This window comes from Taudactylus pleione, unplaced genomic scaffold (assembly GCF_031769625.1).
Source record: "Taudactylus pleione unplaced genomic scaffold, aTauple2 ptg001594l, whole genome shotgun sequence".
Taxonomy (NCBI): domain Eukaryota; kingdom Metazoa; phylum Chordata; class Amphibia; order Anura; family Myobatrachidae; genus Taudactylus; species Taudactylus pleione.
In genome coordinates this window covers 65,231-77,591 of record NW_028285991.1, presented here as the reverse complement: position 1 = coordinate 77,591, position 12,361 = coordinate 65,231, and the positions used below count along the sequence as shown (strand labels likewise).

Sequence of the window (12,361 nt, the reverse complement as noted above, 5' to 3'; positions counted from 1 at the left end):
GCAATATTTTTTTGAGAAAATAACTGCTGGACGTAAATTGGGGGTGCATTAAAATGGGTGCAAGTAAATTTTTGTGTCTATAAAATGCACTTTTAAAAAGGAAAAAAATACACCTGCTGCAGCCACCTGCAATGTTTAAAACACCTGCACATCCACACAGCGACCCAAAATACCAGGCCCACTACTTTAAACCCACTTTCCACTCATTTTTTTTTTTTTTTCAACCTAATATTGACATGTAATTTTTGCACAAATTACACAAATTAAACACAACTTTTTGGCTAATTTATCATTAGGGGGTGTCCAAAGGGTTCTGAAACATATCCCCCCATTTTTAGCCACTTGCTATGAGATGGTGAAAACTTATCGCCGGTTTCTATCTATGCAATTATCGCACATATGATAATTGAATTGCACGATCACGGAATTATCGCGAATGCAATAATTTATTACGAAAACTGGGCTTATGGCGTCTAATTGAATCTGCCCCTTAGCTTGTTCAGTACTGAATTCCCTAGGGCAATGGAGCTCATAAGAAGATGCAGGCCGCTAAGGAAAAATCAGCCCTTTGCTAAATTTGCTAAATATTTTAGTCCCAGTAAGCCCCGACTTGCCTCAAGCATTAGTGTATACTTGTGAAGTAGGGAAATGCATATATTATGCATTACTGTACTTGTATTCCTCTCTACATGAACCCTTCAAAGTCAATTAATATTTCATGTTTATGTTCTTGAGAAGCAAGCCGCGCTACCATTCTTCTGATGTGGCTCCCCTGACTTACACTGACTGCCTCCACTGATAGGCACACAGCTGTTCATAGGAGGCTCATCCATTGTTGCAGCAGTCTGCTCCACTCTGGAAGCATGTATGGGCGACGTTATGACGTCACGCCGCAATCAGGAGGTGGAGTTTAACTTGTGACTGAACCTGCAGTCACAAGGAGGATGCAGTCACAGATGCCAAAGCCTACCTACATGATGCAGACAGTCCACAGCAAGGTAAGAGCTGTGGTTTTTTAAAATTTATTTCCATTTTATTTGTTACATGTGGGGGGGGGGGCTGGAGTGGCCCGTGAAGTGGGAGGGAGGGTGGGGGGGGGTGGACTGGAGTGGCCCATTGAGATAGAGGGGGGGCTGGAGTGTCACATGAGGGTCTGCTGTTGTGACACATGAGGGGCTGCTGGAGTGACAAATGGGGGGCTGGAGTGACAAAGGGGCTGTTCAAGTGACACATGGGGGGTTGATGGAGTGACGCATGGAAAGGCTGCTGTTGTGACACATGAGGGTGGAGTGACAAATGGGGGGCTGCTGGAGTGACAAATGGAGTTCTGGAGTGACACATGAGGGGCTGCTGAAGTTGCACATGGAGGGCTGGAGTGACACATTGGGGGGTTGGAGTGACACATGAGGGGAACTAGAATGACACATAGAGGGCTGAAGTGACACATGGGGAGGATGGAGTGACACATGGGGGATCTGGATTGTATTATGTGAATCTGTTTATTTTTCAATGTATTATTTGTGGATGTGGCTTGTTCAGTGTAGTGTTAGAGAAGTCAAAATTGTACTTCTATATCAGGATAAATAGGGCGAAAGTCTTAAAAAGGCAATCCCTATATTTCTAAAAAAGAGAAACAAGGAACATTTTTTCCTTCTGCCTGTGAGTGTTAGCAATTTTTCCTTGTTTCTCTTTGTTTTTACTTCTTCAGACAGGATTTACAGGTATGACTTATTGTTTGTATTTACCATTTGAATTTATCAGAGTGTTTTTGCACCAATATTTTAATGAGTATTAATAATAAAAATTGATGTTTTATAACTACCCAATCATATCTTACACATTTCATACATTAAACTATCTAAGAGTGCCCCAAATAAGAGTCCTATGGGCCTGCATGTGCAGGAAACCTTTTTTTTTTTCTCTTTGACATATCTACAGATATTTTTGGGCTCTTTGCCTCTGACTGGTTGGCCACCCCTGATCTAGTATGTACCCAGCTTAAGTTTCCTTTACAAATATAAACAAACAATTTGCTGCATTAACACACAGTACCAGAAAACCCCCACAGGGATTAGCTCTTTATGCTATAGAGACTTTGCCATGCGTTTATTAATGAGAATTGCTAACAGAAAAAATCTTATATTTAAAACAATTATTGTCTTGCTCATTTGGATTTTGTGCAAAAATAAGCTAAACATTTTTTGTCTTCCCTACATATAGCATCTAGCATCCAACTAATAAGAAACCGCTAACCACTTCACTAGACTACGGAGATGTATCAAACCTCTTATAATTTTATAGAATGCTGATTGGTTGCTATTGCCAACTTCTGCTCTTGTCCACTTCTCTACTCTTTTTAAGGTTTGATACATCTCCCCCTAAGAGTACTAAGATAAAGACCTTTTCATTTATATTAAAAAAGATATATATTACATGCCCAATCTCATCTAACACATATTAAAAAGAGTATAAAAAGACTAATAAAAATATAAATAGTCATTGGTTTTTATATTGATCTGCATTGGTATTGACCACTATTTTAAAAAAATCAGAGTGCTTAGTCCATAGAAATAAAAATAATAATTATTATTATTATCCTTTATTTATATGGTGCCACAAGTGTTCCGCAGCACCTTACATAGTACATAAGCATATAAGTGAACAAGAAACCAGTGACAATACAAGGACAAGGTTTATATACATTGCTGCATTAGTGATCATAACACTCAAATAAGCAACAGGGCGTTAGCAACCAAGTGATAGGTGCCCTAGTGGGGAGTAAGGAGTAGAAGAAAGTATAAGTAAAGAGAAGCACAAGAGGGTAGAGGGCCCTACTCTTGAGAGCTTACAGTACATTCTAATGGGGATAATAATTGCCCATATTGGTTGAGACTACAAACCAGTTTAAAGTAAATGAATGGTTCTACTGTCCCTGTAAATATTTATTTTACAATTTATATACAGTAGAACAGTATGTTTTGACTCTCCATTTTTTATCTGTCCTATGCCTAGTGGCCTCCTCTCTCCACAATATGAGATCAGCCTTTTTATATCCACCCAGAGCAGATAATATTCATAGCCAGCATTGTACAGCCCTTTAAATGTCCAGAATACAGTACACAATTTACACCAATCACTGCAAAGGTTGTCTCAGTGCTGACTTGTCTTTACAAAATTATAGCCACTAAGGGAGCAATTGCCCCTGCTCTCCTTGATAGTCTTTCTTCGGTGGAAAATAATGTTTACTTCTTCCTAAAATAAAATGATCTGTTATATGTTATTTGGGACCGCTAAAACATAAGTTATCTAAATAATATAGATTTGACCATTCCAACAAACTGATTCTAAAATTCAAAATTTCAACAGAATTTTTCAAATTGTAGATCAGTTTAAAATTTTAATTTTTATTTTAATGTTTTGAAAATAAAAAGTTGAGAAAGTTTTAGAGACTTGATGAGGTTTGAACTGGTCCACACATGATTGAGCTGGATTGCACACATTCAAGCAACATTTGTTACAGTTTAATGAATTTGTTGTTAATGTCTAACCTCAGAAAGTAAATTTCAAACGCAATGTTTAAAAATATTCAAATAGTTTTTTTTTATTAATGAACAATAATATTTAAATAATGTTAGAATTATTATACATTAATTTTACACAGAACATGATCATTGCAAATTTGGGATGTATTGGTAATTGAATTTGAACCAGTTTGAAATTTTCATGTGTTTTTCTCTGCTCAGGATAAATAAGACATCCAGGTGGAGCACATATAGCATTCTAAAAACTAGGACTGTAGAGGGGCACAAATATTAGTCACTGGTTGTGGAAATTGTTAAATGAATGTCACCTCACCTTTACAAGTTGGAGGATCAATATTCCATGTTCCATTTGAGGTGCAGAAAATTTCAGATGGCCCATTAAGCTGATTCATTGGATTTTTGCATTGCAAATGTATTACATGACCTACAGAAAATTCATCATCAGACACAGTTGTCAAAACTCTTACGCTGTCATCCATCACTGGGGGACATAGACGAACTGTTATAAAATAAGAAAAATAATATGAATTAAGAGCAAAAGTAATGTTAAAGAAAAATGCATCGGAAGCTCATTTAGTTTAACATAACGTTGCATAAGTGAGATGCAAGTCTGAAGAAATAAACTTTCTGGAGAAAATTATTTAAGTTGTGTTAAGCAAGTGAGGAAAAGTGAGGTGGAAAAGAGACCACTGTAAATGGAGGAGGTGTCTAGTTGGGGTGGTGTTACACCTTTCTTGACCAGGAGGGGATGTACTAAGCCTTGGAAATGATAAACTGGAGAAAGATAAAGTTCCAACTTATCATCTCCTAACTGCCATTTTTCAAACATAGCTTGTAACATGGCAGTTAGAGAGATATAAAGTACCATCCAATCAGCTCCTATCATTTTCCAAGGCTTAGTACATCCCCCCCTAGTGTGAAATGTCACTCAGACAACCCCTCTTATAAATACTTCAAAATAATTGGATACAATAGTATACACTATTTCGAATCATGCACTTTATAAATCATTAGATATCTGCCAAAGTGTCTGGATTTGTGGAGTGAAAGGATTGCATTTGTGGAGGAGCATAAGGTAGCCCCTGGCTGATGGGATGTATTGGGTGGAGTGAGGGTATTTTGCTGACTACAGAAAAGGTGCATAGGTTTGCCTCATTTTGTAGATCAGTGCAACAACAAGATTTTATTTCACAGACTAACATTGTTAAAATGACATAAAGGAGTGGAATGGTTACTTTGCTAAGAGTAAAGCCGCACATCAACTAGCAGACCAAAAAACGGCTGTACGATTACGACATTGTAATCATGCAGTCGTTTCACAGTCTGTGCTGTGCCTACACTGAACAATCAGTCATTCACTGTAGGCACATCAGTCATCCCCTAACATGCTCAACCTGACGTTATCATCAGCTTGGCCAGCATGTTCGAGCGATGATTGATGTTGGAAACGACCAGCAGTAGCGCGCATCACTGGTCGTTTCCGACATTAATGTGCCCAATTCATGCACGAATCATGAGTGATTGAACGATAATGATATCGTTATCGTTCAATCGCTTATATAAATAGGTAAGTGGATGTGCGCCCTAAGATTGCACAGCTATATGCATTCTATAGAAACTCACCAATTCAGGACAGGTAGAATTTAAGTCTTGTCCCTGTATTTATAATGAAACAAATGCTGTACCATAATTTGGAACTCTGGGCCTGATTCAGACCCAGTCGCAATCGCTGAGCGCTCGCAACCGGGTCGATGTTTGCCCACTGGGCATGCGCACGACGGAGCCGGCTCCGTCGTGCGCATGCGCGAGACCTGGGTAGCGACGGGTGCTCCGTCGCTCCGGGTCTCGTACCAAAGGGGGCGAGCTGTAGATGGTGATTGACAGCTCGCCCCATTTGGTAAGCGTGGCCGGGGGGTGGCTTCACAAACTGAGGCGTTCCCAAGCGAACGCCTGCCGTTTGTGGGCGGCCCCACTGACATCACAAGTGATGTCAGTGGGAGAGCTTCTGGCTCTATTAGAGCCAGAAGCTCTCTGGGGCTTGCGGCCACGAGACCCTACCACTAGGGTCTCATCGCAAGCCCGATGGTCGCGATGGTCTTGACCATCGCGACCATCATCCTGGCCGCTCGCATTAGCTGTGGTTGTTCACCCACAGCTATGCGAGCGGCCAGGAGGCCGCACAAAAAGAAAAAACACCCAGATTCAGAGCGAGCGCTCTTTCAGAGCATCCAGCTCTGAATCAGGGCCTCTGTAAGAAGCACATCTCTAAATGTACTTCAAGCAATGTTAAAAAAAATCTTGTTACTCAGAATAGGTCCTTGTGTAATAGGCAGTCAGATATTCCTTCAAGCTCATGATTAAATGAGACCATACATAAGGTAATCCAAGTAGTATTGTAGGAGACAGAAGACAGACAAAATTATTTTATTTACAGAGGTGTCTGTACAGTGGTACAAGATTGGACTTTGATGTGATGGTACCACTTTGCACAGTGTACTTTTGAAGAGTTTTGCTTTTCCCCTCATACTTAGGTACAGTACATTTCCAGTTTGTGTAGGCACATCCAAAAAATAGAAAACAAAATTGCATTGGTATAAACATTTAGGACACTAGTGTAAAATCTAATGCAGGTAAGAAGAATCGCTGTGGAAGCATGTGTTTGCGTATGTGTGTTCTGTTGGTTTGCTTCAGAGTTCTTGTTTTCAGGGCTGTACTGCAATTTTATTATTTGAAATGCTGATTCCTTAGGCTCCTACATTTACTTCCTCTTCCTGTTAACCATTAAACTGACGAATGTTTATTCCAAAAATGTCCCCAATATTTTAATTTTTTTACTGTCAAATTATGTAAATAACAGCTATTTAAACCTGAGACAATATATATTTTTTTAAGAACTAGTTTAAATAGCTATAATTTACATATTGTGACATTTCAATTTTTGTTAGTTTAAAAAATATTTTTTTTTATTGTGTCAGCAGTGAGGATGGGCAGAACATCTATCTATCTATCTATCTATCTATCTATCTATCTATCTATCTATCTATCTATCTATATAAAATCTAAATATAGATGTGTATCTGTATATATACACAAATAAATAATATATCTATCTAGATGTATAGATGCATATTTTTTGTGTTTTAGTTTTAGGTCTAATTTGTCATCTGGTTTTGCCAAAACTGCCATCATGTGTTTTGGTTTTGGATCTGTATTTTTTTTTTAATTTATAAAAACAACTCAAATCATATAATTAGGGCTTGTTTTTGTTCCTACAGTATTATTAACCTCAATAATATTAATTTTCAGTCATGCACAGTCAATTCTGACCACTTCACAGCTCACAATATTATTTTCATCCAGTTTAGGTCAAAAGGTTGCACTGAGCAAGCTGGCTGACTAAGCTAAGCAACAGCAGTGGGTGGCTCAAACACGTGGCAGTTCAACTTCAAACATGGCACATCTAGGAAACAGAGCGGCACTGCAGTGGCAGACAGGATGGCAGTTTAAGCTATATGATGCTATAAAATGTTTTCATTAATTAAGAACTAGATCAGAGGCCCGAAGACAGCACAGGGAAATAGAGGTGGAGTATGTAGTGGAAGAGAGATTGATCGATTAATCATTATTTTATTACTGCTTTAAAAAAACAAACAAAGCAGAGGTGTTGAAAAGGCTTTTAAAAAACAAGCAACCAAAATGGTTGAAAGTGGTGCATTAATTAATTGATTGATTCATTGATTAAGTAAATTGATTAATTTATTTTTTAATTATAATTTATTGATTCAGAAAATTAAATGTAAGACCATAAGAGATCACATTGCCAATAGCCAAGGATTCCTCACAAGGGTTGAAAGATAAGCCAAGAAAATAATAGTTGCACTGCAGAACAGCTAACTACCAATCAGACTATTTTATACACTCATACTACCCACCACCCAAATTGGGTAAGACACCCCTGTAGTACATTTACGAGGTGCATCAGGGAGTCTGAGTATGAGGGATAATAAACACAAAATTTTTTTGATTTTGATAAAAGTACACACTGTACATATATAAAGGCGGTGGCTGTTGGCCAACTGACCATTGGTGTTCTTAAACACTAAAGTATCACACCCAGAATATTTTAGAACACACAAAAAAATTGTGATTTTGATAATAGGAAAGCAAATAAAACAATTAACTGGCCACCAACTGCAACACACCCAGCTCACACTGTGTGGAGACACAGCACTTTTATATGTACAAATGCACTAGGGGACAGAGCACAGACATAGCCATCTTAGACTCTGTCACCTGATGCTCTTCCTTCACTCAGAGCGCTGCTCCCAGACCATCTGATCGTAGCATCCAATCCCTTGGAATCCTCCCCTATAAATTCTATTTCCTGACTGGCCTCTGTTGCCAGTACAACTTCGATTCTGCTGAAGTTCCAGCTATGTGCTGAGGGCCCGATTCAGACCCGCTCTCTAGGCTGTGTTTACACGCAGCCAGACAATTTTTGCAATCTACGCATGCGTACGCATCGCAGTGCGTGTGCGCAAACTAGTCCATGCGATCGGTAAGTGTTTGCTTGCTGCGCATAGAGAGCTCGCTAGCTAGAGTGACAGGACAATTCGTTTGTGGGTGGTGACAGGGGATGGTACATGAAAATGGGGGAGTGGTGGTGCAAACGCAGGCGTGCCTGAGCGTCTTAACGCCATTTCAGAGGCATGCATAATTAAGACGCAGCGGCATAGTACACGTCACATGGTTAAAAATCACAATGAATCACTCGCAGTGCTTGCAGTAGGGTGTGGTCAACCACAAGCGCTGCAATTGCATCCGATGGTACTCGATGTCACCGATGGTTGCATACACTTCCTGGACATGACGTGGGAAAGTGGGCGTCTTAAGACAGACTGGTGGGCGTCTGCATACACAGAGCGATCGCGTGCTAAGACATAGTGGGCGTGCTAATGCCTTGCCGTGTAACCGTTGCTTTTGCCATATTTGCATACGCTGGGTGTGTACGAACGCATCTAGTGAGTGGGTCGGAATCGAGCTCTGAGCTCCCAGGTACTCTTTACCTGAACAGTTGCAGTCCGTGTGATTCCAGTTCCAAGTCTGGTTATAAGTCTCCTTTCCCTCTAACACTCCAGTCTGGTTACATTCCATCTAACACTCCAGTCTGGTTTTACCACAGAGACCTGTTTCTGTTGCCAACATCGGTCCCATTCGATATCTCCAAAAATCGGTCCCATCCAATATCTCCAAATACCGGTTCCATTTGATATACTCAAACATCGGTTTGAAACCGATCAAGTTCTTCAATTCACCAACATCGGTTTCTAACCAATCAAGTTGTGCTATACTTCCAAAAAAAGAAAGACCTACATGGCTACGAGAGAAAATGGTTGGATTTTATACTGCAAAATATATCAGGGGTGAAAAGCTACAAAAAAAAACAAACTTGCAAACCAACCAAAATGTTCCACTCAACTAACAACAAGAAAGAATACAAAATAAGAGAAAAAAAATACGTGTGAACACCAAGGGGTTATATTCCTTTTAGAGTGCCCATGTGGACTGACATACATGAGAAAAACATCCTTTCCAGACCTTTGAAAACAAGGAACGGGGAGCATATGCATATCATAATTAAAAAAGTAGGCACAAATACTTTAGCCGCACATTTCTCCACACATTATAGTAGTGATCCATCAGAATTAAAATTCATAGGTAATAAAGTAGTAGAAACGCATTGGAGGGGTGGAGATAAAATTTGTGAATATTTTAAATTAAGAAGCTAAATGGATTTTCCATTTAGACACTATCAGTTCCATAGGACTAAATATTGACTTTGATCTTGGTCAATTTTATAATAACCAGCTAGATCAGAGGTTCCCAAATTTTTTTGAATCACGGCGCCCTAGAGTATCAGTATTGTTTTCACAGCACTTATAAGCCAAAAGTTTGTTATTCAGAAAAAATGTAGTGAAGAAGTAAAATGAAGTAAATTGTGCTGACCTGTCATCCTTAGGTTCAGTTATGTGGTGGTGGACAGGTTTGTGCTTCTGTTTGCCCACATATTTACATTACATTGACCATAAATAATTTAATTTGGTGCTGGAACACCATCCTGAGGCACCCCAGTAAGTGTCCTGAGGCACCCCAGGGTGCCACGGCGCACAGTTTGGGAACCACTGAGTTAGATAACAAGACATACCAATTCTCATATTCTTAGGGATCAATGTTCTAGATTCGAGTTTGGTCCGAGATTGGCCTAGTCTAAACATGCACAGCACCGCAGGACATGGGAGACTTTTGTCAACTGAAACACTCAAATTTACCAAAAATCGTGTTTTGCTGAATTGTGTTTTTCGATGGTGTATGTGATCGTGTTTCTCCCTGAATTTCCTGTGTCTGACCACAGCCAAACGCTCCTGAACAAGTAGCCTGCACAAATCAGTGAGATACACGCAGGCTGCTTGTGTGTAAAAAATAATAAAATAAAGGGTCATTTAGTTAAGAAAAATTAACGTGTGTGTCCCCCCCAAAGCATAACCAGCCTCAGGCTCCTGAGCCACTCCTGGTTTTAAAAATATGGGGGAGAAATGTCTTGGGGGTCCCAGTATTTTTAAAACCAGCACTGGACTCAAACTAGCCGGGGTGTAATGCCACAGCCAGGAGACTATTTCACCGGGTCACCCCAGCCAAAGCATTGACACCTCAAGTTAGTTAACCCAGGCCGGGGATCTCAGGAGAGGTGGGGACCCCCCCAATAAAGGAGTTCACCCTCTCCTAAGCAACCCAGGCCTAGACTGAAGCCCAGGGCTCTTCCCTGCATCCTGCACCTATTTGTGTTTCAACACGTGTTTTAAAAAGAATTTCATGATTTCTCACCCGAGTTTGCTTTTAGTGAATTTCAGAGTTCTAAAAAATGGGCAAACACACCCTGACCCTCGGGTGCAGGAGTAATAGTGGGATAATAGATGTCTACTGTTGTCTTTTACAGTGGGACTACAGGTGCCAGCGTGCCTGCCTTTTGGCACTTGTGGAACTACATGTCCCAGCAGGCGGCCGGCACTCGTTCCCCATCTGTAAAAAAAATTGTAAAATAATGACAGTACACACACACCGTAGACAGTAAAATGTTATTATATAGTAAGCACACTCACACATACTTACCTTCTCTCCTGTGATCGGTCCCCTTGTCCAGTAGAAATCCCAGAGTATTTCTAAAAAAAATTATATACTCACCTACCTCCTGGTGCAGGTTGGTCCTATTCTCCAGTAGGGTCCCAGCCTTGGCAAAATAACAACCCGAATAGCCCAGACCCCTCGGACACTATAGAGATGTATGTCTTTCCACATACTGCACATCTCTATCTTGGTAAATGACGGTGACTGGGTGGTTTCCATCACTTGCCGAGCCTCCAGCCAATCAGAGCTGCTGATTAGCTGTCACCCACGTGGCTGTTGATTGACAGCCATGCGGCATACAGCCAATCAGTGGCCGCTTACTCTGAAGTAGCCTCTGATTGGCTGGCGGCCCAACAAATTACGGAAACCACGTGGGCTCAGTCATTTACCAGGGTACAGATGTATGTGGTTTTAAAAATACGGTGACACCCACGCCATTTATTTCTACATGTGTTTCCACTAGGGATGTGCAGGCTCGGATAGGTTCGAGTTTGCACGTGGAGTTCGGATTTTTCCCTCCAAAAAAACGGAACTCAGAACGAGGCAAAACGTCATCTTACATGGACGAACATCATCATTCCTGGACTTAAGTCCAGGAATGATGATGTTCGTCCATGTAAGATGACGTTTTGCCTCGTTCTGAGTTCCGTTTTTTTGGAGGGAAAAATCCGAACTCCACGTGCAAACTCGAACCTATCCGAGCCTGCACATCCCTAGTTTCCACCCATTTTTTAAAGAAAGTTTCATGATTTCGCACCCGAGTTTGCTTTTAGTGAATTTCAGAGTTCTAAAAAATGGCCAAACACACCTGTGATATCTCGACCAAACACAGAGCTTAGTAAATTTACCCCTATAGCTAGGTACACACTATACAATTATTGGTCAATTTGATAATAATTGCGTGATCAGCATGATTTACTGTATAGTGTGTGTAAACGATCGTTTTAGCGTTTCACCAATAAAATGGTTAAAAACGTCCACAAACGCATCCTTTCGATTATCTGATCAATTGGCCAAGAATGAAGATCTTGGCCTCAATTTCCCGATATCATGCAGTGTGTGTGTATTTTCGATAATCTGCTGATATTTCCTATGTTTTCCTGTCACTATGTCATCCTCCTTGTGGGTGTACATATGCACAATGAGTGTGGTGTGGTGGAAAATCGGTAGCTTCTAATAAAAATTGCATAATGTGTAGCACAGGTATTGGAGCTGGCAATTTACTGAAAAATCTCCCCGTTTCTCATCCCGGACAAGAAATTCTGACAGTGTGTAGCTAGCTTTAGTCTTGTTTGGAATTGCCTCTATTGCCCCAGTTATTCACTAACCTCTCCTTTCCCCTACAACCTTTTATCTTTTTCATTGAACGATCACAGCCTTAATTGATTAGACACTTAGGGGACTATTCATCAACACTAAAATAACGGTTTTAAGGACATTTTTCCGTAATTACAGTTTTTTAGTATTCATTAACACACTTAACCAGGAGAGAGCAGTGATATCTCATGTGTTAAGTGTGTCTGCGTTAATTTCCACACTACCCATATATTAATATGGGGATGTAGAAATTAGGCTATTCATCAAATTCCAAAAATTATGTATTCAGAATTTGATGGTGCTACTATACGCAACTCTCA

General features: G+C 40.2%; 1 protein-coding gene across 1 annotated transcript in view; it reads right to left on the bottom strand.

Moving 5' to 3' along the window:
* LOC148442240 (coagulation factor XIII B chain-like) overlaps window positions 1-12,361 on the bottom strand; it is a 116,094-nt gene that overhangs the window by 45,242 nt on the left and 58,491 nt on the right. The window contains exon 5 of the mRNA XM_088464127.1: window positions 3,856-4,041. Within this exon, the coding sequence (XP_088320253.1) occupies window positions 3,856-4,041 (186 nt within the window). The remainder of the gene's footprint in view (window positions 1-3,855; window positions 4,042-12,361) is intronic.